The sequence below is a fragment of the Vulpes lagopus genome, chromosome X (genome assembly GCF_018345385.1).
Source record: "Vulpes lagopus strain Blue_001 chromosome X, ASM1834538v1, whole genome shotgun sequence".
In the NCBI taxonomy this organism is placed as follows: domain Eukaryota; kingdom Metazoa; phylum Chordata; class Mammalia; order Carnivora; family Canidae; genus Vulpes; species Vulpes lagopus.
Genome location: NC_054848.1, coordinates 91308149 through 91334999, shown reverse-complemented (window position 1 = coordinate 91334999; position 26851 = coordinate 91308149). Strand labels below are relative to the sequence as shown.

Below are 26851 nucleotides of genomic sequence, written 5' to 3'. Positions count from 1 at the left end.
TCAGCAGGGAGGGTCATGGGAAGCACCTGTCTCCTGCCCTGCGGTTGCACAGAGTGGCCAGCACAGCAGAGCCATTACCGCGGCCACACTTTCTACCTGCTACCTTGCTTCTGCCTGAAGCAGCTAGGGGGAACGGCTCAGGGACATCCTAACCTGCGACCTGTAGGAAGTGGCTGGGATGAAAAGCACAGAGGCAGGTTATCTTTTAAGCCAGTTGGTTCCCCTTTAGACACACATTTCACCCATCAGTCTTTTCCTGTTCTAGGGTTTTCTGGGAAGGCTGTAGAGCATTTCTTATTCCTCTTAATATCCCCAGCCTCTAGCCTACAACCTGGAACCATAAGTACTCACCAGTTTGTGAACAAATTTTTAAAAAAGGGTCATGTGCTTTGAAGGTATATAAATGGTGATGCACAGACCTTTGTAAATGCAGCTCATATTAGCCCAAGAGGCTGAATTCCATACCTCTTCAGTCGTCAGTGCAATATTGTTCCTAACAAGGATCAATCTTACATGTTAGAAACCTCTTCAGAACTGTGTCAGCAAGCTCAGTTTTCTTGGACATTTTTAGACTGTGAAGTTTTTCATATGAGATTTTTAACCTTTTTCTTTAAAGGGGTCCACACAGTTTAACCCACAGGGGGTAGATGATGCAAGCCCCAAAGTGAATCATGCTCCAGAGAACACATTGGAAACTCTGAAGAAAGAAGAGTTAAATACTCAGTATCTTCAAAATCAGGAGGAAATGCCAAAATATCAGGTTGCCAAGTCAGACAATAAACGAAAACAAAAAATGAAGAAAAGAACCAGGGCTCACTTACGTAAATCTTCCCACCACCTCGGGAGAAAAAAAATAAGGTATTCAACTAGAAAAGAGAGAACTGGAAAATTATTAACTGATGGATACAATCACAGTGTTGTCTCTGACCAGAATTCTTTGCAGAATGAGATGATTCAAGGTCAGTCTTCTGAGAAAGAAGACCACCACGATTCTAATAAATCTGATTCTTCCAGATTATCTGAGGTAGACCATGGCAGGAAACAGAAGATCTATGAAACAGATGAATTTATTGATTACCTATTAAACTATTATCAAACTCCCAAGTATGCCCGTACCTGCCTAGAACTGAGTCACGTAGCAAGCCCATGTCAGTGGCAGAGGGCTGTCCATGCTAAGGGAAATGGATTTCAAATTAATTTGAGGAAACGTAAGCATCACTCTACCAGTCTGAGCCAAATGCAAAACCTGGCAATAAGAGAACGGGTTCAAGAAGATGACTACCAGTCAGAGATCTATACTCAGGATCCTGAGCATAAACCACAAAAGAAAGGAAAAGTGGATTATGCCAAAGAATGTACTGAGGAGTTAAATCATTGCCAGGACACAGCCAGTGAAGCTGGTGATCACCTGTCCCCAGCTGGTGGAAAGAGCCATCTGTTGGAAAAGATGCATGCTTACCAGGTCAAAGATTCCAAATCCGCAAGTCAAAGCCAAGTTTCCTCACCCAGTAGGTCAGCAGACTTAGATTTGGAGTTGACAGATTTCTTAGAGGAAATCAGTAGTGATTCTGAATGCTTCAGTGAAACTCTTAGCATAAACAAAGAAGAAAAAGAGAGGTCTGTGGCCACATATGAGAGCTCCCCAGAAAAAGAATCTCTTGATGATGATGAGACCACCACTAGTGATCGAGAAATTAGGTCAAGTCCGCAGACCTTGTATTCAAAGTGGAACCGTGATGGGGAGGACAGCTCCTCTAAATCCAAGCTAAGGAAACCAGGCAAGAGGTCTAAGTATGAACTGAGATGTTCATGGCTTGAGGGTGAAAACAATTCCATTAGAAGTGAGAAGAGCAACAGCAAAAGGAGGGAAACACAAGACCCCAAATACTTGTTTGACGAAGGCCACTACCACGAATCCGGTTCTAACAGTCTGTTAGACCGCATCACAAGGAAGAGGAGGAGGTTTGGAGATAGCACATTTGGCCAGCAAGTCAACTACCGGCCCATTCATGTGCCAGTAGCATCATCGAAAAGTGCTCATGTTTTCTATTTGGGGGATTTGCCCCAAAGAAGAGAGACTCCATGGAAGTCAGAATATAACCAGGAGACAAGAAGGTTTAAAAGACACGAGCACTCTAAAGATTTCATGCCGAATTCTGATAATTATTATATTAAACGTAACAGTCAGGAGCACATCGACTACAGAAGCTATTTAGGAAGCAGCTACACCAGTTCTCTATATTTTCAAATGTTTTGAAGGTCTCTTAGATCAGAAGCACCCTCATTCTCTGTAAACAACGTGCAAGAAGAAAATTTAAAACCAAATATATATATAGCTATGTAGTTAGCAACTACAGAGCAGAAGCGTGGCACTTAAAAGCTTGAGAAAAGTCAAATGCAAAACCCTGTTCCTCTCGCCAAAGTATAAAGCATAAATGACTGCAGATGTGTTGGCAAACTTTGGGAATAAGAAACATCCAGGTTCCAAAGGATGGTAAAACAAGGTGCCTGCAAAACTTCTTGATCCAAGGACAGACATTTCTACAGTTCAGCTGCAATCTGAACTCAGTGCCAGTGAGGAAGCAGATGAGCACTGAGAGGGGTTGATAGTCCTTGGTGGCTCCCTAGCTGTTAGAACATCACCATTTAGCATCATTTACCTTCAAAGGGGACAGTGGTGAATGAAATAGCATCCTTTGACACGTTCTTGGATTTGGTCAGAAACACCATGTGCAGCCACCAAACATTCCTGACTTTGATCTAGAAGTAACTGCAGGTAAAAGAAGAGAGGACAGCTAGAACATATCACAGACTTCTTCATGACACTGGAAGGTTCTGTGACCATGCACCAGAAGACAATTCACCTTATCACAGTACTCAAAGAGTTGACCTTTGAGAAATGAAACCTGGAAGAATCCACAGAAAGGGGCTCGGATTGTCCTTTGAGGCTTAAACGGATGGCGGACCATTCGCAGAGCTGTTTTTTTTTTTCTTTTTGAAGAACCCCATATCATTCCATCCTAGAAAAGCAAGAGAATCGGAGTAAAATAACCAGTGGGATTTGCAAAAGGAAATATGGAAAGATCCCAGGGTACCAATAACGGCACTTGGGAAGATAAGACATGGCAACATTCCATTTCAGGTTATGTAATCCTTTCACTCAGGGTTGGGTGACATCAGTTCGTAAAAAGCCACTGACTATCCCCAAACTGACTTTTATAAAAAACACTAACAAGTGCCTCCTCAATCCTCAATAATGCCATGGAGTTAGGAGGAGTCAAGGGCAGAGCCCTAGTTTTCTAGCTGGGGAAAATGCTATGTGTGCAGGATTTGTAAACTCTTAACAGAAGCAATTTATCTTTTTACCTACTGGTTTTGGACTTCTTGAATATGTTTTTAAATTGAGATATTTTATAGATTCGTAAAGACTTACATCTTAACGCAGTGCATGTTCTATTGAAAGCTCGGCTGATTCATTCTGCCTTACATAGGATTTAGGGCCTCAGGGGCAGTAGATGACCGTCTTTTTTTCCCCCAACAAAGCTATACCTGACTCGGCAGTGGAAGACATCAATGAGATCTGACTGGCTGCAGCAGGAAAAGGAGATTTTCATTCACAGCAGCAGTGGAAGGCAACATTTTCAGAGGACGTGATTCATTTCAGTCTTAACTGGATATTCCATAGGAAAGTACCAACTGGTAGGGCCAAGGTAGGATGCCAGTCAGTGCGGTTGCCCTGAATGAGGAGGCACGCTCTGTGCTCATAACTGGCCCCTTGAGCAACCTGATCCCTGAAGGGGCTACAAGGGCTTCTCATTTGCCTGAAGTAAGAACCACACATCATTTCATTGATCTCTTCTAATCACAGTTAGTAGAGATATGCTAGTTCGTGCAAAAGCTCAAAAATGAATGTAACATAGCAGGTCGTGCTTATCATTAATGAGATGATAACCAACGAATGATTTGTTGGCTCCCGTGTATTCAGTTCCTCTTTCAAACTAGTGACTCTGCCATCAAAACTCGGTTTGGCTGGTCAGCTCTGAAAAATCGCTCATGGGGTGAGTGCCTTTTCTCCTGAGGACTAGCAAGGGACTACTCATGTTTAAAGTACTGTCATCCAGAGTAGCCTTTTCAAGGGCTAAGAGCTCGTATTTTGTCAGACAACTTTTGGTACCTAGGTATTTTTCCCTCCACTGAGACCCTGCCTCCTTATTTTTTCATGTTTCATGCCACTGAAACAAAGAACATTCTGGGTTTGTAATGGAAAGCACTTCTGCTTGTTTTGAAACAAGTCTTCATTTCTTCTTCATTAGATAATTTTCTTTGCGGAGATTTTTAGGCATGAAAAGAATTTGCTGCTCAGTAACCAGACATGAAAAATAAATTGCAGAAGACAGCATGTGCAATTTGGGGGGGGGGGTAATAATAGAACTGGTGCTAAGTCACTTCTATATAATACTTTGTCTGGTTTTGTTTGCTAAATACCATCCTGGGACCTAGATGTAAGTAAAAATACTCGTTTCATGTTTACTTTCAGTACAACCTTGGATTTTTATGTCTTGTGGTAATGTATTTTAGATTTGAATAAACCTTTTTTTTGTGTGTATGTAGGCCTTAAATGAGGAAGAGAAGAATTTATCCTGTCCTTTTCAATGGAATGAATGGCTTAGTAAGGAATGAATAGAACAGAAAATATTGTAATCACTTTCTATTAATCAACATTGCTCTTTGTTGTGCTGTTAAGTGGTGCAAAAATATTTTCTCATATCTTTTTTCTATGACCTATTAAGTAAGGGCCTGAACTTCAAACTGTCTTTTTAAATAGTTGTTTTCATGTTTTTTTTTTCCCCTTGTATGTGCTGCTGATGATAGCGCTTTAAGAAAACTAAAAATCTGTCCATGTCTTTTTGTTCCATTTGTTTGAATTTCTCAGGTAGAAAGCCACATAACCTGGTAATTTTCAAAGAAAGAACCAAATAAATGTATTTTTGTTTGTTGCGAGACTGTTTAAAATGTTTTAAATAAATGCTAATAATTCCACAGGGGTGGGGGTGAGTTTCTACTTATAGTATGCTGCTTTGCACTACTGTTGCCAATCCTATCTCATTTGCATTGTTAGAGAAATAGTACATATTTAATTTTCAGATATATTAAAAATAAAATGGTTGTAGTGGCTAGAGTCTGTTCATTTACCACGTGCATTGGCTCGGCTATCACACATCTACATTTTCTATGAAAACATACACATCTGGCTTTAATACTGCTGCTATGCAACTTTTCCCTATATGATGCTAATGTTTGGGAACTGACATGTCAGAGCTCACGCAACCGAAGATCACAGTTTTTAATCTTCATTTTGGATAAATTGAGATAATAGTATTTGGACTTAAAACTGTCCTCCCTTAAAAAAAAAACAACTGTCCTCCCTTCAGCAAAGGTTTTACCAGTTAAGTAATCTTAGAAGGCAGCGACGTGGGCCCCACATGGTTCACCTCACCCATTCGGCACTTGGCAGTGTTCAAGTTCTACAATATCCTGATGTTAGTGTGGGTGTGGGATGGGGGAGGTCTGGTCAGAGAAGCTAGGGGCTTTGACCAGTGGGGAGTCACCTGTGTTTTCACGTGAGGCGCACAGCAAACCGCCTCTAAGCCTCTAAGTGTTCTATATCGAAGGCTATACCTTATTAGTACAATCTGAAAGGGTCCTTGTTGCGGGGGCGGGGAGGGTGTCAAAGAGCGCTCTCTGAAACAGCAATGGGCTGTCTGGAAGCTTGTTCTAAATTTTGGATTAGCCTCTTTGGCCCCCTGAGGTTAAGGTGGATGTATCTTTATGCAGAGAAGCCACAGATCTGGAGGTACAGAAAACAGCTTAGGTAGGACCTAGAGTTCTGAGTCCTGAGGACACACACAGCACCTCGGCTGGGGGCTGGGTAAAAGCAGGGGCACAAACCTGTGGGGTTCACCTGACACCTCCCCTGCTGGCCAGGAGCCTGTAACCACCACGCCCCCCATCTTGAATGGCGCCTTTTATATAATGTGGTTTTGGAGTATGCTAGCTGGATTTGAGAAGTTTTTAGACCAGAGTCCTGCCTTATAGTAATAGCCTTTTACATGTAATCAATATAATGTTGATTTCATTCAGAATGGCGGGGAATTGGGTTAGAGATCGAAGCTTTAACCAGGCTCTGGACGATTTCCTCTTGGCATCAGACAAACCCATTTAACTCGGAAGGAGGAGTAGCCTGATCTTCACTTCGGTCTAAATGAGATTTCAGGCTGCAAGGTGGCCCAACTTTTCTCCCTCCCACCCCCTTCCCCAAAGCACACGGTATAACAGGGTGTTTGGCACAAAATGGGCAACTCAGATATCAGTCGAATGAAAGCAAGTTGGGGGGATAGGCTCATTTAAAAACAACAGAAACAGGCAATGGTTTGGAAACAGAAAAACTGGAAAGCTGCAAGCTTTCAGGTCAGAATACTTCCCTTGTAAGAAAACTTGCCAACTTGAATGTTAAAATGGCAAAACATCAATATTCAGAGAAAGACGTGTTTACACAATGAACTGCATATGCAAATTTGATCTTTTGACAAGAGGTGAATTGATTTTGCTAGGATAGAAGAATTCCTGAATACTTTCCTGATCAGATGATATCTGAAAACAGAACCAAAGCTGCCTTGGCACTTTTTATGCCCTTAGTAAAGCTACCCCGTAATAACCTTGCTCTGAACGTCGAGGCAGAGGTGCCTCTTAATTTAGAGGCAGAATTTAAAGAGGCAGAATTTGACAAGTCACAAAAAATAAATTCACTAATTTAAAAAACAATGTTGGTTTTTGCATTTTCATTAGGGCAGGCAAGCTAATCTCATTTCACTGGTTTTTAAAAAAAGATTTTATATATTTGAAAGAGTACATGAGTGGGGAGGAAGGGGCAGAGGGAGAAGCAGACCCTCCCTGAGCAGGGAGCCTAGACACAGAACTCAGAGATCATGACTTGAGCCAAAGGCAGATGCTAAACCTACTGAGCCACCCTGGCGCCCCTCAATTCACTATTTAACAGGACAAGCTGGTATTTGGTTTTCGGTGTGAGGCCTCTGCAGTTTTGCTCCTTTATTGGAACACACACACACACACACACACACACACACTCATGCATGCGTACACACACTCACCCCCCAACCCCCAAAAGGGGAGCTGAGTATTAAGCTAAAGTAAAATGATTGAATCTGGTTTCTTAGGTTAAGGTTTAAGAAACCTTAAAAGGTTTAAAAACCCACCACACTATACTGGGTAAAACCATTTTATTAACTGACCAAAGCACTTCATTTGTTTTCTGATTTGAGGTAAAACCATTAAACACGGTTCACAAGAAAATACAAGAACTATTCAACTACAGTTACAAGAGTTTGAAACCTCACTAGTTCATATAATACTTTTACAAATTCATACAACTGTACAGTCTACTTAAGCTAAGTTTATTGTTAACCAAAAGACCAATATCAAAGACCTTGACGCTTGCCCTACTACTCTTGCAGTGGCTATGGTTTTGTAACAAGGGAAGAATAACTGTTACCTTAAGAAATATACTTTAAAAACCATTTGGCTAGTAATGTGTACTTTCTTCATTCCTCAGGGGTGTGTGTTGTGCGGTGTGTGTGTGTAGGCTCTCCAGAGAGCAAACGCCTGCTTCTGTTCACCATAATCCCTCTCACGGCAAAAACTGTGTGAAATCACCACTGTCCCACTGTGAACATGGGGATTGGGGAAATAGTTCTACATTTTCTTTGTATATTTAGGTTTCTCGGGAAGCCAGTAGATTTCTTCCGAAGCTTTCTTTTGAACATTCAGATGGTGTTTTTAGAGCCTTATTATACATTGCTGTGTTAGTGGGGGCTTCTAAGTGTCCAGAGGAGGACAAAAAGAATGATGCAGTCTAGAAACACAGTGAATGTATTTTTCCCAACCAAGCCCAGCTTTAAGATTTCTTTCTTTTTTCCTGGGCAGCTCTCTTTAGTCAATACCAAGGCAGGCTTTGGAACACTGCAGATTTGCTTTAGAGGTAGATAAAACAGAAATCATGCAGTTAAGTCAATTGAGGAAGAAGGGCTTTGCACTCTTGAGGACATCAGGACCAGAAGGTGATCCTTTTTTCTCAGGACTAGAAGGACTTTTCCCATTTAACATTTTTACCTGTTTGGGGGGAAATACCCAAGTCTTACCTGTCTCTTTCAGGAAAAACGAATTTAAAGGCAGCCTGCACTAACTATAGACAGAAGGAGAGAGTGCCAACATTTGGATTACGGCACTGCAGTTCACGGTCTGGGTCTGTGACACACAAACACGTCATGCACTTGGAGACAGAGGTTAATTATATCAGTGTCACTAGTGATGTTAATTACAAAAACTTACAGCAAGTTCGAAACTTCTCTAAATATCGAAATCACCATGTTTTAAAGACAGACTGGAATGTTACAAATGATTCTGCAAAATACAAAAATAGATATGCTTCCACTGGGTGCTTTAATCATTTTTCCGAGCATTCTCATCTTTTGCTTCTTCCTCATCAGAGTACACAGTGGGCTCCTCCCCCTCCTTCAGCAGTTTGCCCACATGATGATACTTGACTGGAGGGAGAGAAGAAAACACAAATGAGCACTCTCACGCTTTACAGAGAACCGCTACATTTCATCGGAAAGCATTCGGTAGAGGCCTACCGCCTGTGCTGCAATGTGCTGGGCTTCTCGAAGTTGTCAATCACAGAGGACATACAGCACAGTCCTTGCCAATGGGGAATTAAGAGTTTCGTTCAGGAGAAATACAGAACAGGTAGTGATGTCGGGCACTGGGAAGGTCCCAGGGAGTCGTATTTGTGGGCAGGAGGGGGTGAGAAGAGCAAGGGCTCATGAGCTGTGAGTGAGGATTCTAGAACACCCTCCCAAAGAAGGCAATGCTTTAGGAAATGCACGGAAGGATCTGAGACAAGAGGGGTTTCCAGAAAATGGAATTGCCGTGTAAAAAAGGCATGCAGGGGAGACGTAACAGATCTGGAGAGCCATAGAGAGACCAAGCTGACAGCAACAGTGGGAGTGCAGATGGCTAAGCAGTGTGGGTAAATATTACGAAGGTTGTGGAAAGCCAACCTGAAGCATTTGGATCTAATCCTATAGGTGGCAAAAGTGCGTGACAAAAGAACGACATAGGAAACCAGTGCTTTGGCCAACCTGGGATGGTGGTGGCATATCAGGCGGATTAGAGCCAGGAGACCAGGCGCAGGCTGCCCGGGGGGTGGGGGGGGGCAGTGGGTAGATCTGTGTGTGAAGGAACAAGAGCCAGGAGTAGGGTGTCCATGGGAACAGAAAGGCTAGGATATGAGCTACTTTAAAGGAAAATGGAAACGTGAGTTGATGAAGTTAAGCCTGGAGCTTCCATGAACCAAACTGAGGGCTCTGGAGAGGGAGCCCCTCTGTGGGTGGGTGAGGGGCACGCAACAGGAAGTCCACAAGGGCTGGAAAAGTGAAGTTAATATTGGCAAGAAGCAGGTTCCTGGAAACCTCTGAGAAAGAAAAGTTCAGTGGAATTGTGGGGCAGCAAACTGTCTCAGAGAGTAAGGAAGTATGGGGAGGAAATGAAGTAGTGGTTGGGGACAAGCACTTCTCAGATGGTTGGTGGTGAAGGGATGAGGAGTCTAGTGGATGAACGAAAGCAGGAGACTGAATGTTTTCTCCACCCCAGGAAAAAAGCTGTGCAGGGCAGTTAAAGCAAGTGATTAAGGAGGCAGGAGAGCACTGGAGATGTTGGAGAAAACAGACTTAAGACTGCAAACCAGAAACTCAGCCACCAAAAAGAATGAAATCTTGCCATTTGCAGTGATGTGGATGGAGCTAGAGTGTATGATGCTAAGCAAGATAACTCAGTCAGAGAAAGACAAATACCATATGATGTCACTCATATATGGAGTTTAAGGAACAAAGCAGATGAACCATAGAGGAAGGGAGGGAAAAATAAAGATGAAAACAGAGAGGGAGGAAAACCATAAGAGACTCTTAACTACAGAGAACTGAAGGTTGCTGGAGGGGATGGGGGGGATGGGGTTAGGGTTAAACTGGGTGATGGGCATTAAGGTGGGCACGTGATGGAATGAGCACTGGGCATTGTATGCAACTCAAGAAATCACTAAACTCTACCTCTGAAACTACGAATACAGTATAGATTAATTGAACTGAATTTCAATAAAAAAATTTTTTAAAAAGGAGAGAGGGGATGGAGTCAACAGACCACCAACCACCACACTGGCTGTTCTCTTGTGGCCCAGCTAACACAGGGTTAATCTTGTCAATGTCAGAGGCCTAGAGGGCTGAGAGTCTCCTCTTTCTGCATATGGGTAGAAATTAGAGGAGTAACCAACCTGTCTAACCAGGTAGCCAGGCCTGCTTTTGTGTGAAATAATCACTGGAAACAATAGGAACTTCCCTATTTGAACATGTTATGAAGGTCCCTAGGGTGCTCAGGACTGTGCAAGACAAAAGCTGGGTGGCACCCAAGAAACCTGCTTGAAGGAGAGTCCACACCAGTCTCGAGTGGAGCTCAAGTGTCACCACAGAATATGGGCCTGGTCTTATTAGTTTAAGGGGGAGAAAGTTTTTACGGTTTTTACCTCCCTGGTGAAGGCAAGCCCTAGAAGATTGAGCTTTCTAAGTCAGAAATTACAACTCGGCAGCTCCACATAAAAGAACCTCTGTTTACAAAGGCATCCTTAGGATACAAAAAAAAAAAAAAATCAGGGACGATGTTAGATAGTTGAATTGTGTTTTCAAAGTAAAAACCTGCCTCTAGACCTGAAAGCTACAATTCTGTCCAGTTGGGACCCAAAACTTAAAGGTGGAGTCACAGCTAGCTAATAATTAAGCCAGACTCTGAAGTCAGCATTATTTTCAAAGAAAATGGTTGGATTCAGCCAAAAGAGTCAGTAATATTTAACTGGCTATAGAGAACAGCAAACAGAAAAGATACATTTGAAAATAAAACATCTTGAAGTGATGGTCATAGTCTTTATATACTGCTCCAAAGGTGGGAAAGATTAGTCAAATTCTTAGCAGTGCAATGTTGCTAAAGTGATTGTTAAACACTTAGGCTCAACCAAAGCCAAGTCCTCAGTTCTCGAAATTTGAACTTAACCCCTATCCTGACTCCCCCCTCCTCCCAAAGACCTCAGCTTATAGCATAAACCAGGAAAACAAGCGGCTCCTCTTTTTCTTTTTAAAAATGCAGACACCATTGTTGTTGGGCAGATTATAAGCATCATTTGTGGATGAGGCCTATAGTTAGGCTCAATTAGATTAAAAGAGAAGCTGTTTTGTAGAACACAAGTCTCCCATTCTTCAACAGAAATGTGGGCTGCTTTTAAACAGCAAGCCTTACTAGTGAGGACTTCTGAAAATCCCTCTCTCTGTAGCCTACATGGCCACGATACTTTCCCCTACACCACAAACACCAAATCCTAGTGTGGAATCCATATGAACCTGTCAAAGATTTAAATAACAGAAACCCAAGTTTCCATAGAGAACTAGCTAAAAATTGGATGCAATCACAGCAAGTGACTCAGCACTGCTGCAATTACTTTAAGCCATGAACTTGATCCATCCAAGATTCAGGAGCCTATCAAAATGCTCCCCAGTTTCAGGCTGCTTAGTAGTAACTATTGTACTGCTGTGAATCCCATTACTGGTAGAAATTTGATCCAGGCACAATTTTTAAAAAATGCTTACAAGTGAACTGAGAGTCCCAGTCACTCAGGGTCTCCTGCTGGGCAGGAGTGAGGTCAGAAAGGTCATCGTACTCGTCCTTCAGTGCTTCCTTATCCAGGCAAAATGTGGCAAGGCCCCGGGATGCATCTCTTCCAGCAAAGACCCCGTATGGCCCCTCTTAAAAAACAGACAAAACCAAAGACCAATTTTTTATTAGACAGTAATTTCTCTGTGGTTCATACACAGAAAATGGCTTCCTTACCCATCAACAAAGACAGCTCCCTTTTGCAGCATCAAATTCCATCTGCAAACCAGAAGTAAATGTTGGTATTTTCATCATTATGTAGTAGAACCTGAAGGACCTGTTGTCATCAGACTTTTACGAATCAATATGCTATACATTATCATCCATTTCCTTTGATTCTCAAATAGCTAATAAAACAGCCATGAATGATTATCTCCTGGGGCAGGATGGGGTGGTGGTGGTAGGAAATCATCCAAGATAACACTGAATTCAAGGGTCAGAATTCAACTTTAGGACGTTGAACCCAGAGCCTGTCTCTGTTGTAGGCACTTGGGCTACACCAGTGAAAGTAGTGACTTCTAAAAAAAAAAGAAAAAAGAAAGTAGTGGCTTCTTAAGGAAGGAAGGAAGAAGGCATCAATGAAAACATTTCCTTATGGAATGTATTCTGATATGTTTTAATGAGTCAAAAGTATCTTATAGCAATCTTTGGTTGTGAGACTGTATTAAACATTAACATGTGGCATCTGCAGCAGAAATCGTTTTATAAGAGCATCAGCAGTTCAGAAATCTATCCATATGTTACATAATCTACACTATCAGTAAAGAGGTAGCAGAGGGGATCAGGTTTGTCACTCTGGTGAGCTTGAAGACAAGACTCAAAATACTTAGACTTCCATGGGAAAAAAAAGACTGAATCAATATCCCAATATTATATAAAACATTACAATGCTATTATATATAATATTACACTGAACTTTTGTCCAAGAGAGTGGTGAATTATTCAATAGACACTTAAAGTAGGTGTTTCAACTTATTTATATATTGCACAAGTAAATGAAAAGAACCCAGTGTACTTTAACCCATGTGTTGTTTCCCCAAGGTAGATTGGGTAGCAACTCTGACATTAAAAAGTCTGTAAATAATTACTATGCCAAGTATAAGAAGAGATCAAGTTTCAGTATGGCCTGGTCACTGAAACCTCAATCCCCTAGAATTTTTTTTTTTTTACAAATTAGACAAAATTTATGATCAACTTTTAAATGCAAATAAGGTTCTAAAGAAGAGTGGTTGTTTGCAATTTTCATTACATGCTACCATGTCTACTAATGAATGTAAAAAAAAAAACCTCCATTACAGTTTTCACAAGTGTGTGTATGTGTATATATATGTGTATATATACATGGTAATGGACATCGTAGCACGTAATACTTGAAAATAGACCATCTGTTAGGGTTTTGACCTCAATACTTCAGAGATTATGGTCACAGAATACTTAAAAATGGTTCAAGGAGAACATTAAGTGTCTTTGGAGAATATAGACTATTGGCCAGAACGTATCTTCACTAGAATATAAGCTCCATGAGCAGAGATTTGTGTCTGTTTCACTCACGGCTGTACTTCTAGTACCCACAAAAGCACCATGCGTGGAATGATGGGCACCAGAACAAGTAATTTTTAGGAATCCTTTTTTACATGAATTATCATTTGCACATGGTATCACATATTCATGGGCTCACAGGATGATACCACAGGGTAGACTGAGGAGATCTCACAATGGGCCTATCCTTAGCATTTTTCAGAGAGACAACTAAGGCCCAGAGAGAACAATGCTTCACACCAGGTCGCACAGCCAGTCAGTAATCCAACTGGGATTAGAACTCAGGTCGCCTGACTCCCCAGTTTTTGTGTTTCTGTGCGCAGGCCTGCATTCCTCTCAATGACTTTGCAAATTACAATCCTATGATGTTGCTCTATGTACCTGCGTGGACTACTTGATGGTTGTAGCTCAGTAGGAACAGCTATTTACATGATTACATAAAGTGGAAATGACAACAATAAAGGGGTGGTTTTCAAATTATTTGGACAGTTCCATGGCCTACAGAAAGTAGGTCTTCTAAATTAACCACAAGGGAAAACCGCTAAGGGGGCCAGTTCCTGAAGAACCCCAACCCATCTGATTTTGGTTAGTTGAACTGGTGGAGTGAAACAAAGCAGGAGTGGAGATGACGTAGATCACTGCCTTCTATCCTCTTTCCTCTCTGTAGACCAGTGGGGAGGGGCATCCTCAATGTGGACACACTCCCTGAGCTCCCTGTTTCTAGGAGTTCATTATTACAGGAGCTAAAATCTCTTCCTCTTCCTCTCCAGAATATTCTACACGGCAGGGCTTTCCAAACCTGGCCCCTTCTCAAATGTGCCTGGGGGAGCCGCTTAAAACGCAGATTTGCTGGACCTCCCCCACAGAGCCTCCTCCACTGTTGCTGTGATTAAGCCTTGAATCTGTGTTTTTCCTCAAGCGCATCAGGTGATTCTGATCCGCAACCAGGCTTAGAAAGCCTCATCTCTAAGGCCCTTCGAGCCTACCCCCCTCTAAGGCTCAGCAGTCATCCACCCTCATTTCCCCTCTGGTTGGCTTTTCCTGAAATCCCCACACCCAGCAGCTTTCACAGCCCTACCCCTTTTGTTTCCCAGGATCCTCCCACTTCTCCCTCCCTCCATTTTAAATTTTTTTTTTTTTGGCTTCTAGTCCTTTCTCTCCCGCTTGTAGAAGGACTAAAATGCTGTGTTACCTTTTCATCTCGCCACGATCCCATTGTCCGCTACGTTCAGCCTCCTTCTGCCCTAGATCAGCTCCCTTCCCCTCCGCTCCCCACCCAGAGAGCCTCTCCGTTCACCTTCCAGCTTTCCGGTCGGCCACACACAGCACGCGCACACACATACCAAACACACGCCACACACATACCTGACACATGCCACATTCCAAGCGCGCGCGCGCGCGCACACTCGCGCCTGGCCAGCCACCGACACAGACTACGCACGCACACGGCTGCTACCTGCCAGCGATCCCACCTCCGCCCTGCTCCCACACCGCCACAGGCAGCACCGCCAGTCCGGGTGGCAGAGGGCCTGGCCTCTTCGCTGATCCTGGACCTCCTCCCACCCCTGCCCTCACCTACCGCCACCCCGCTGCCCTCGAGACACCCAAGTTTCCCTTCTCCTGCCCGACACCGCCCCTCCTTCAAGGAACCCTCAAACCCCATGCCCCCGAAGCTCCCTGAACACCGCGTTCGGCTTTGCAGGCTGGCGAGCTCGCCCACCCCCCATCCCCCGCGCCCCCGGCCCGGGCGCTCCAGCCTCCCCCCCATCCCGGCGCTGGCGGCGTCCCCCGCCCGCCGCAGCCCTTCTAGAGTGGCCCTCGCCCGCCGCCGGGGAGCCGCCCTGCCACGGCCGCCCGCTCGCCGCCAGGCCTCCCTCGGGGCGCCCCTCTCCCCCGCGCCTCCCCCGGCCCCAGCCCCAGCCCCCGGCCGGGGCCCCTGCTTTTGTCTCCGCGTCCCCTAGGCGGCCGCCGTTACCGGGCCCGTAGAACTTGCGGCCTTTGGTCACGTCGAACACCTTGCCGTTGATGGCCATGAGTATGCGCGGGTCCTGGACGCCGTCGAAGCGCCGCAGCTCGGCGGGGGTGAAGTCGCGCCGCTTAAGGCGGGGCAGCGGGGGCGGCTCGTCGTCGTCGCTGTCGCCGCCGGCCGCCGGCTGGTCCCCGCGCACGATCTTGTACAGCAGGAAGACGCAGAGGCCGAGCAGCAGCAGGTTGAGCGGCGACGTGAAAATCTCGTGCAGCAGCCCGCCACCCTCCAGCTCGCTCGGGTCGGCGCCGGTCGCCGCCACATCCTCGGCAGCCATGATCGCTGGAGCAAAGGTTGGGCCGGGCTAGGGAGGGCTCCGGAACTGGCTGCTTTCTCCTCCCTCTCAGCGAGCTAGTGGCGCGCGGGGCTCAGCGGACAAGGACTAGCCGGCGGAGGAGGCGGGGCGGGCGGGGCGGGAGGGCGGAGCCTCCCGGCCCCGCCCCCCGCGCCCGGCGAAGCACCGCGCTCTGTCCGGCCGCGGCCCCCCACCTGGTCTCCGGACGGTCGCTCCTCTCCCGGGGCCGGGGGCGCGCCTGCCCTGCGGCGGCGGGAGCCGCTGCCGGCCTCCGCCCCACCCGAGCGGCCCGGGGCCCGGCCTCACGCCGTCCCGGCGCCGGCCTCTCGCTAAGCGCGACGCAGCGCGCAGCCCTCCTCCGCACCCTCGCCGGCTGTGCGCGCGACCAGCTCGCAGAGCCAGGCCTTTGCTCGGCCACCTGTTGCGCGCCGCTCGCGACTCCATTTCTCTCGCTGCGGCTTCCCCCTCGCCTCCCATTCCGAAGCCTCCCCTTTCCCCGCCCGTCCCCCGGGACCGCGAGGCTCTCTTGGGGCCCCGGAAAGAGACTCCTCGGGCTGCTCTTTCCACCTTGGAGGCCCAGACCACGCATTTCCACCTCGGGAACCCCGTTCCACTCCCCTTAACGACCCTTCTGCAATCCTCCCGCCGGAGGCTGTGGCGGGGACACCCCGGGTAGCTCTCGTCAGTGCACAGGCCCCTGACAGTCCTCCCAATATCCGGGGGTGTCGGATCGGCTCACCGGATTTAAGTTGGGTTCATTCTCGGAAATGTAAGCCCTTTCGCAATCACAGACTTGCTCAGTCCCAACGCATCAGCAAGCAACCTTCAGTTGTTGCGCTTTTCTTTTTTTTTGTTTTTTTGGCTCAAAATAATGAGCAAAGTTTCTTTGTTGGCAGCGTTCTTTTACTTGAAGCCTGTCGAGCTACCCTTGGCAGTCTCAATAACCCTGTACTGTATCCCAGACGAAAGCGGGAGTTAGGAAAGATCCTAAGTTTGGTCCCCTCCTTTCCTGGGTATTTCCTCCTGCTATTGATGTGCTGACCGTCTGCACAGGAGCAGGCCTTAGGGAGGAGGGCTGTCTATACCCTATAAAAACCTAATCTGGCCGCCCTCTTCACTGTCACAGGGGGAGGGGAGCGGAAGAAAGGATAGACAGAAGGGGAAAATATAATTAAAACCAACCCCTGCTCACATCTGCGGCCCAGAGCAGTACTTTTCCACCAAAAGTTCTGTTCGCTTGCACATAATTTACTCCCCCTCTCAACACGCAAGAGATTTGAGAGAATTGGCTTCTAACCTCAGAATTCTAAAAATCTCTGGCACAAACTGCTTCCATCCCTGCCCCCACCCCATCTTCTTAAATCATTTAAAAGTACATATGAGCGGAATAATCCTTAAATCGGGCCCACACATTTTTTCCCCCACAAATCTAAATTTAGGGTTAGCTGAAATGGCCCTTATAGGTCTTTTGTCAAACTTCTTCGATGCAATCAAGGGAAAGCAGGCTTAAACTGAGGGCACAAGGCTGTATTTAGACTCTGTCTTTGGTTTTAAAAGTCTATGGCCAAGGTATTTGTGAAAACCAACAAACTTGTGAAAAATATTTTCATTTACATCTAATGACAGAGAAAAGGGTTGTAAGGGCTCACTTTGATTGATAAGAAAATCCATAAGATATTAGTCAATAAATGGGCAAAAATGGAAATAGGTAGCCCAAAGAAGAGTGCGCACCAATGGTGAATAAGCATATGAAAAATGTTCAGTCTCGCTGGCAATGAAAAATGGAGATACCACTGTCACCTACGACCTGACCTCCCCGACGGAAAGATTCAAGGAGAAAAAGGATGATCTACAAGGCTGGCAGGAGGGTGATGAGACTCTTGTATTCTGTTGGGAGTAGAAATTGACATAACCTTTTGTCATTCATAAAAATACTTTCTATCCATTAATCCCACTTCTAGAAATGTACTCTTTGGTCCAGTGCTTTGACCTCTAGGAATCCATGCCAAGGAAACACTTAGAAATGCAAATGAAGATTTCATTACCAAGATGCTTATCAGAAAAGCTTTTTTAAAAGTAAGCTTTATGTCCAATGTGGGGCTCTAACTTATTACGCAAGAGCAAGAGTTGCATGCTCTACTGACTGAGCCAGCCAGTAGAAATAGCTGATTAATCCACTTGCAATGTGACAAAACCATAAAACATTATTATGGCATGCATGACATGGGAAAATGCTTATGTCTTAATATTAAGAAAGAAAAACAGAATACAAAACTACACAGTATGAAAACTCAACTGTGTTTAAAAAATACATTAAAAGGGAGGCTAAAAGGAAACATGGTAAAATGTTAACTGTCATGATTGTTAGTTTCTTTGTGCTTTCCTACATTTTTTACAGTCAGCACATGTCACTTTTAGCTTCAGGAGAAAAAAAAAGGTTTATTATTAGTTTTGTGAAAAAAATGTAGAACAGTAAAACATGCTCATTATAACAAACTTAAACAATATATAAGTTGTTCAATAAATAAACAATAAAAGAAAACAAAAGAAAAAATGAAATTCATTCTTTGTCTCCCAGCTCCCCAGGCAATCTTTAAATGGGGCCCACACATTAGCAGTTCGTTTTATATTCTTGCAGACATGTGAAACACACACACACACACACAGAGAAATTTTGTTTTACAAAACTGGGGAAATTTAAGAATAAATGGTTCACCAGAGTTTTTTTTTTCCTAATAGAGATACAAAGTAAAAAATAAGTCATTAGCTCCCACCCAGATAACCCCTGTTGAAATTTTTTAAAAAATTTTATTTCTTTATTCATGAGAGACAGAGAGAGAGAGAGGCAGGCTCCATGCCAAGAGCCCGAAGTGGGACTTGATCTCGGGTCTCCAGGATCACACCCTGGGCTGAAGGCAGCGCTAAACCGCTGAGCCACCTGGGCTGCCCCCCCTGTTGAAATTTTTTAAGAGTCATATTTGTTGGGACACCTGGGTGGCTCAGTGGTTGAGCCTGTGCCTTTGGCTCAGGTCGTGATCTTGGAATCCGGGATCAGATCAAGTCGTGTCCCCCCACCCCTCCCTGCATCAGGCTCCCTGCATGGAGCCTGCTTATTCCTCTGCCTCAGTCTCTTCCTCTCTCTCTGTGTCTCTCATGAATGAATAAATAAAATCTTAAAAAAATAAAATCCTTCTCGTCATCCCTGATTCTCTCTCCTCAAAAATAAACACTACTGAAAGTAGGGGAAATGTCAGAGGCAGAAAGACAATACAGTATGATATTTCTTATACGTGGAATCTAAGAGCAGACACTGAACTCAAAAACACACAGTGGAATGGTGGTGACCAAGGGCTGGGGGTGGGAGAAGGGGAGAGATGTTTAAGGGTGCATACTTGCAACTAATAGATAAATAAGTCCTGAAGAGCTAATGTACACTATTAGTACAGTACAGTGATTATAGGCCACAAAACTGTATCTTAAACATTAAACTTCCTAAGAGACTAGATCTTAATTTTTCCCACCACTAGAAGAAATGATCACTATGGGATGAGACAGAGGTGTTAGCTAATGCTACAATAGCAATCCTATTACAATACAAATGTATCAGTGTGTTGTATACCTTAAACTTACACAATGCTGTATGTTATCTCACTTCAGCTATATTTTATCTTTTTAAATTTATTTGAAAGAGTGGGGAGTGGAGAGCAGAGGAAGAGGGAGAGAGAGAATCTCAAGCAGAGTCCCAGCTGAGCATAGAGACTGATGCGGGGCTGGATCCCACAACCCTGAGATCATGGTCTGAGCTAAAATCAAGAGTCAGACACTTAACCCACTGAGCCATGCAGACACCTATATTTTGTCTTTATAAAAAGTGGGGTAAATGCCTTTATGGAAGGCTGGAGGGTTTATAATTTTCATTTATCACAGTACAATGTTCTTCCTGCTACACCTCTGTATTCCCCTGGATAATTGATTGAAGGAAATCCTGCCTCACACAGTGGGTAGAAAATTTATTCAACTTAAAACTTCAAGCAGCGATACAGCTTGAGAATATAAATGCTCTTGGCACTTATTTGACATTTAGGTGGGCTCTTAAGTAACCCTGGGATGTTGAGATTGTTGAGGAAAAGCAGCCCCCCACCCCATTCTGGCTTGTAGTGGGTGGAAAGGTCTTGTCCAGAGTTCTCGAATTCTGTGGAAATAGGAATGGAGCTCCTGACTTAAAAGCCCTCTCCAGAACATGAGAGTTGCATTATATGTGCTCTTTGGCTTCAAATCAATTTCTAAAGCTTATGTACTTGACCTGTGGACTACTTATTTCCCAATATATATATTAAGTCTGTTAATGTTTCCAAACTTCCTGCCTCCTTTAAATTATTTTCAAAGGTCTCTAAAAGCTTTTAAAGAAAAATAGGACAATTTGGCTGATTAGCTAGAAAATGTGTGGGAAGTAATTCGACTTCACTAGTAATCAAATCCAAAAGAACATAGTAACAACGTACCACTTTTCATCATTCAAATTACTGGAGCATTCTTTTTTGCCTTTTGTTTCTTGAAGCTTTTTTTTTTTTTTTTTTTTTTGTTTCTTGAAGCTTTTTAAGAATGGTAATACTTCGTGTTGGCAAGCATACAGCAAGGCAAGCACTCTGACACAATGCTGGCAAGAATGAAATTGCTAGAATGAAAGATTCATTTGTTCACTGATGTATTTAAAGCACCTAGACCATGTCTGCCTCAATAAAGTAGTAGGCACTCAATGTCAACTAAATTATATTTTCTTTTTTTAAAAGATTTATTTATTTATTCGTGAGAGACACGGGGAGAGAGAGAGAGGCAGAGACATAGGCAAAGGGAGAAGCAGGCCCCTCGCAGGGAGCCCATTGCGGGACTCAGTCCTGGATCTCATGAGCTGAAGGCAGACACTCAACCTCTGAGCCTCCCAGGCATCCCCTAAATTACATTTTAAATGAGTTTAGCCTTTCTAGAAAGCCCTTTTGGCAATATGCAGCAAGCGCCTCAAATTATTCCTAACCTTTGACCAAGGAATTTAACTTCTAGAACTTTTTCCTGGGGAAGTGCTCAGAGATGTAAACAGAGATTTGTACAGAAAAAAAATCACAAAGCATGATAGATGGTAGCAAAAACTGGAAACCAGTCTGAAACTAAGTATTCAAAGATGCTCCTTATCTCACTCAGAGCAAAAGTCCAAAGTCCTTACAGCAGCTTTCAAAGCCCCACAGGATTCACACCGCCCCACCCAACCCTCACCTTTAGGACTTTAGCACCTCATTTCCCAATTCCTTCCTTGGTCACTCTACTTTCAGCCTCAGTCACCTCCTTGCTGGTCTTGGAACAACCAAGCATGTTTCCAGTTCAGGGACTCTGTACTTGTGATTTCTTTTGCTGGAATGCTCTTGCCCAAATATCCTCATGGATCATTCCTTCATTGCTTTCAGATCTTGAAACATCATCCCCCGCCTCTCCATCCCCCTTCTGGGCTTTATTTTTCTCCATTGTATTTACTGCTTCCTAATATACAATATCATTTACTCACTTTTTGGGTTATCTTCTCTATCTTGAATGTGAGCCACACAAGAAGAGAAATTTTCTTTCTTTCCCCACCATATCCCCTGTACTTAGAATAGTGGCTGACCCATAGCAGGTGCTCAGTTAAACATTTGTGGACTTTAACTGATTTAAATATGGAAACCCACTATGTGAAACACATGCACAGACAAAACATGAAGGAAATATACATAATCGTTAATGACAACTGGGTTTCCTTTTTTTTTTTTTTAAAGATTTTATTTATTCATGAGAGAGAGAGAGGCAGAGACACAGGCAGAGGGAGAAGCAGGCTCCATGCCGGGAGCCTGACGCGGGACTCGATCCTGGGGCTCCAGGATCACGCCCTGGGCCAAAGGCAGGCACTGAGCTGCTGAGCCACCCAGGGATCCCCGACAGCTGCGTTTCTGACACATGGTTCCAGGAGGGGCAGAGGTCCCATCCACCTGTCTGCACTATGCCCAGTGGCCTGCCGAAGGAGCGCTGTGCAGCGATTCCTGCGTAGAGCTGAGCCGGTACTGGGACCAGCCCTTCCGAGGTGACAGTGAAGAACAGGAAAAATTACTGAAGAAAGCTGTGTGTTGGATGCTGGAAACCTTTCCTTTTACACCACTGAAAGGAAAAATCTATGAACTCGTCAGCAGAAGTGGAGGCATAAAGAAAATCATGATGGACCCGGAGAAGACGAAGACAACAGCATGTGGGTTCTGCTTTGTGGAGTACCACTCAAGAGCAGGTGCAGAAAATGCCATGAGGTACATGCATGGAACACATCTGGGTGACGGGATCATTCATGCAGACTGGGACGCAGGCTTTAAGGAGGGCAGGTAGTATGGCCATGGGTGATCTGGAGAATAGGCACGAGATGAGTATTGGCAAGACAATGATGCTGAGAGAGGAGGCTATGGAAAATCGGCCCCAAACTAGTAAGTGGTGAGAGCCCCATCATGAAATCTTACTCCTTGGGCCGGCTGAATTTGCCAGGCATTACCCAGGGTCTGCAAACCTGCTCACTTTTTAAAAAGATTTTATTTATTTATTCATGAGAGACAGACACACACACAGAGGCAGAGACATAGGCAGAGGGAGAAGCAGGCTCTGCACAGGGAACCTGATGCGGGACTCGATCCAAGGACCCTGTGATCACGACCTGAACCAAAGGCAGATGCTCAATCGCTGAGCCACCCACGTGCCTCTAAACCTGCCCTCTTCTACCATGCTTTTTTTTTTTTTTTTAAGAAATCTCTACACTCAACGTGGGGCTGGAACTCACAACCCCAAGATCAAGAGTTGCTAGCTCCAGGGGACTAAGCCAGCCACGTGCCCCTACCATGCTTTGTTCAAGGTCTCTACTGAGCTGGAAGCCTTTTCATGGTTTTCCTATTAAGGGACAGAATCCAAAAGAATGCCTTTAATTCTATAGTCTTGGAATCTTGGCCAGGTGTCAGGTTACCAGAATGATTTTATGTTACCCTGTCCAAATTTGCGTTGCATGGCAACAGATTTGAACTCTGATCTTGATCTAGCAGCCCAAAACAGCACACTTCTTTTAGGAAGATGGAAACTTTTTTTTTTTTTTGGAAACTTTTAAAAATTGATGGTAGATTCATGGTCTACATTGTGGCCTGGAGTTATTATTTAATAATTTTTAAGTTTACAGAAGATAAAATATAATAAATGAAGTTTTGCTCTGTCATACAGCTTTGCTCTAAATTAGTATATGTTTGACAACTGAATTTGCTTTCTGTGTTGAGTTGTCATCTCTAAAGGCCAACTTAGGAGTCAAGGGACCTTTCTGAATTGTTGGTGCAAAAGTAAGCCTTAGACCATCCCAGGGAATACTGCCTGCTTATGTGCTTTATGTATTAGGACTTGAAAAGTGTTTACGCATTTTTCCAAAGATGTGTTTTCCATAAAGCCACCAAAAAAAGGGTTTATGCATCAGACTGATTCATTTTCAGAGTGATCTTAGAAATGGACTCGGTTTTAAAAGAGCTTGAAGATCGAGAGAACACATAACAAGAACAATCAGAATTACTTCCCTCAGGAAATGTGACTTGGCCAATTCTCTCATTGAAGTCTGCCTTGTTTTCTCCCTGACCGTGCTTGCTGAGTTTCAGAGCCTTGAGAGTGAGCTGATAGCCTCTATAGAGAAGGGAGCCTACAAAATAGATTTCTCTAATATACTTGAGCTATTGCTCATTTAAGTTGTTAGTGTAGTGCAATTTTCCCTGACATGAGTGAAATGTTTTCAGCTAGCAGCAGAGTATGTCTTAACTTCCACTAGAGTTTGTGGAAGTTGGTGCTGCAGTATCTCAGATAAGGCTCTTTCCCTTTATGGTCAGTATAGGTTCTTTCATTTAAGTTCAAGCTGATTATTTGGGTTTTTAAGAGCCACATCTAGTAGTACGGGTTTAGGAAAGAACCATTTGCAGGTGTTCAATGAAGACATATTCTTCATTTTAAAAATGTCTTTTACACTGTAGCTTGAATTAATGTATTTTAAAATTTTGTAGTAAAACATAACTCAGTTTTCTATAGGCCTTAAAATGGACAGTGGTTCCTGCTTGAATTGTTAGCCCGAGTTATCATTGTCTCTACCTATGACCTCATCTATAAAGAGGGACATTGAACTCTTGAAAAAAAGAACTTATGACAACTAGTATGTTAACTATAGTGGAGTTAAAATTTTTTCAATGTTAATGACAACTATCTCTGGTTTGTGAGATTATGGGTAATTTTTTCTTCCTTTTTTTGTACTGTGAACATAAAATACTTTCATTACTGTAAAAAAGTAACACAAAGTTCAAGCTTTTATTTATTTTTTTTAAAAGATTTTATTTATTCATGAGAGAAACAGGGAGAGAGGCAGAGACACAGGCAGAGGGAGAAGCAGAGGGAGAGGCAGGCTCCCTGGGATCAAGCCCTGAGCTGAAGGCAGACACTCAATCACTGAGCCACGCATGTGTCCCAAGTTCAAACTTTTAAAAGGATAAAAACCAAAACTTCGAAGTTGCCAACTATGTCTTATGTAATAGAAATATATGGATTCCAAAAAAACCTCCAAAAACAAAAAAGGGAAGTATAGGGATTCTACATTTTCAGAGATTTGAGTAGGCAGCATTTGGTGCTAAGATTTTTAAAAAATATTTTATTTATTCATTCATGAGAGAGAGAGAGAGAGAGAGAGAGAGAGAGAGGCAGAGACAGAAGCAGGCTCCATGCAGGGAGCCCGACGTGGGACTCGATCCCAGGGCTAGATCCTGAGACTTGATCCTGGGACTCGATCCTGGGACTCGATCCTGGCACTCGATCCTGGGACTCCAGGACCACGCCCTGGGCCGAAGACAGGCACCAAACCGCTGAGCCACCCAGGGATCCCCAGGAGCTAAGATTTTAAAGACACCCAAAAGGGGCCTGTCCATCTATGTCCATTTGACCTTGAGGATCTCTTGGATCCTGCTCCATGCTAGGCTTTGTTGGTAGATGGTACGAATGCCCCTTAAGGAAGGAGCTCACTGTCTAGCGATGGGAGACATACAGTTAAGAGGTTATAGATGGTGCGATTGTGGTCTGCACATGATAAGGAGGATTTAGAGAAAGGAGGGATGGGAGGTCTGACCTAGGAAGATTTCATACAGAAGATGACATTTGAGCTGAGCCTTAAAAATTAGTAGATGTTTGACAAGTGGATTTACTTTCCATGTTGTTCAGATGGAGGTTGTGTCTTACAGTGTGGTTCATGGACCAGCAGTGTAGGCATCAGCTCGGAGATTACTAGAAATGCCCCATCTCTGGGGCTCCTGGGTGGCTCTGCTCTCTACCTTCAGCTCAGGTTATGCATAATCCCAGAGACCTGGGATCTAGCAGACATTGCTCAGCCGGGAGCCTGCTTCTCTCTCTTTCTCTTTCCCTCTGCCTCTCTCCACTGCTCCTTCTGTCTCTCTCTCTCTTTCTCTCTCTGTCTAATTAATTAATTAATTAATTGAAAAGAAAATTGTTGGCCCTGGTCATTAGAGCTGTCTCAGATGCATGTTTATTTGACTCTCACATTATGTTGATTTTTAAAATTTAAAATGTAAACACTTAACCAAAAGATTTGTACAGAAACCTGTATTTCTGACTTCTTGTAAACAGTGAGAAGATCTGGCACTAGATCCCTTTGTGGCAACAACTGATCGGAGCAGACAGGCAGCTGCCTCCTTCAAAGGGCACTTTTCCTTACTCTATCCCCCACACTGAGACCAAATATCGGTTGTCTTTTATCATAGTTGCTCTGGTTTCATTAATAGTGAAGAAGAGAGTCAAATGTTTTTGGAACTCAAGACTCTTAAAAGTGGAAAATGAAGAGAAGAAGGTTACTGTTTCTTACCAAAAGGGGGGACGGTGCATGCTTCTTTGTGAATTCCAGCACATTCTCCACTGTCACGCACCCATCAGCCTCCCATTACGTATTCATATTACTTGCCTGGCGTCTATAGGGTGTGAGCCAGTTGTGGAGAGAAAAAGAGGGCCAGGAGAGAATCTCAGGGAAGACTACCATTGTAGGGAGAGGTAGAGAAAGAGGAAGCCATCAAAGAGATTGAGAATAGCAACTGGGAGAGTTTGGTCCGAGGTCTGATCCAAAGCAGAGAGGAGAGGTTCACAATGTTGAGCGCTGCTGAGTCATCAGGCCGGCAGGCAGGCTAAGGAGTAAGTTGGCCAAGGCCATTAACAAGCGCTGGGTTACCTAAGCTGGAGTCCCCTTAGTGTTGCGTCAGGAGGGGAGGGTAGAAGCCTGGTTCCAGTGGCCTCGCGAGTGGGTGGGCTGTGAGGGTCAGGGATATCTAGCTCTCAAACAATAAGCTTTAGAAGCTTGCCTACAGGGAGCGGGATGGAAGACAGGGGAAGTTGGATTTCTCTGTTTGATTTGTTTTCCCTCAAGTGCAATAAACTTAGGCCAACAGCGCGGTGGCCAGCAGATGCTCAGAGATTGAAAATACAGGAGGGAGGTGGGGGATATTCACCAATCTCGTGGCAGGAAGTGAGACAGGAGACCTTGAAATCAAAAGGACAGGCACAAGGATGTGCCTTGTCCTTTAAGAGGAGAAGAAAAGAGGTGGGGACCTCAAGGTTGAGGGAATTTACACCTGACAGCCTCAATGTTTTCAACAAAGTAGGAGGCAAGGTCAACTGCTGGGGGAGTCGAGGGAGGAGGGGGAGGGGAAGAGCAAGGACTTGAGTGCGAGCCAAGGTTAATATTTTCTCCATTCCCTCCAGAGGGGCTTTTAGAGACAGGAAGAAACAGGAGAAATACAGGCATTATGTTGCCTAGGAAACTCAGTGGTTTGCTAAAGCAACAGTAGGGTTGTTTTTAATCCCATTAACCCATTCATATCCATTGTCATCTAAAAGATGACCAGTGAATAGGGACGGAAACACAATCCTGAGTCACAGGGCATATAGACAGCATCCCTCTGTCAGCATCCCTCTATAGCCTAGGGAAAAATCTGGGGGCATGAGTAGCCCTAGGACTAGAGACTTAAATAAAATGGGAGGAATCATCAAATAAATGGCAGGTGTAAGGTATCAAAGACCAATTTTCTCTATCTCCTTTTGCT

The 26851-nt window shown here is 44.2% G+C and overlaps 2 protein-coding genes and 1 pseudogene across 8 annotated transcripts in view; 2 read left to right on the top strand and 1 right to left on the bottom strand.

Annotated features, from left to right (window-relative positions):
* LOC121483564 (A-kinase anchor protein 17B-like) overlaps window positions 1-5304 on the top strand; it is a 110791-nt gene extending 105487 nt beyond the window's left edge. For all 7 annotated transcript variants that reach the window (XM_041742226.1, XM_041742224.1, XM_041742229.1 and 4 more), the window contains one exon: window positions 617-5304. In XM_041742226.1, the coding sequence (XP_041598160.1) occupies window positions 617-2257 (1641 nt within the window). In that variant the 3' untranslated portion in view covers window positions 2258-5304. The remainder of the gene's footprint in view (window positions 1-616) is intronic.
* A 1977-nt stretch (window positions 5305-7281) lies between these two features.
* Window positions 7282-15754, bottom strand: PGRMC1 (progesterone receptor membrane component 1). Its single transcript, XM_041741676.1, has 3 exons — window positions 15341-15754; window positions 11763-11918; window positions 7282-8621 (listed from the first exon to the last, which is right to left on the bottom strand). Exons 1-3 carry the CDS (start codon window positions 15666-15668, stop codon window positions 8518-8520), a joined length of 588 nt encoding a protein of 195 aa, XP_041597610.1. The 5' UTR covers window positions 15669-15754; the 3' UTR covers window positions 7282-8517.
* A 1981-nt stretch (window positions 15755-17735) lies between these two features.
* On the top strand, window positions 17736-22178 carry LOC121482636 (annotated as a pseudogene).
* The last annotated feature ends 4673 nt before the right edge of the window (window positions 22179-26851 follow it).

What these genes read in the sequence shown, in the direction of transcription:
- PGRMC1 (XM_041741676.1), bottom strand. Translation starts at nt 15,668, where the DNA reads ATGGCTGCCGAGGATGTGGCGGCGACCGGCGCCGACCCGAGCGAGCTG. An exon ending in CCGCAAGTTCTACGGGCCCG is followed by an intron (nt 11,919 to 15,340) that starts GTAACGGCGGCC and finishes CTGTTTTTTAAG; the next exon opens with AGGGGCCATACGGGGTCTTT. An exon ending in CTGGGACTCTCAGTTCACTT is followed by an intron (nt 8,622 to 11,762) that starts GTAAGCATTTTT and finishes CTCTCCCTCCAG; the next exon opens with TCAAGTATCATCATGTGGGC.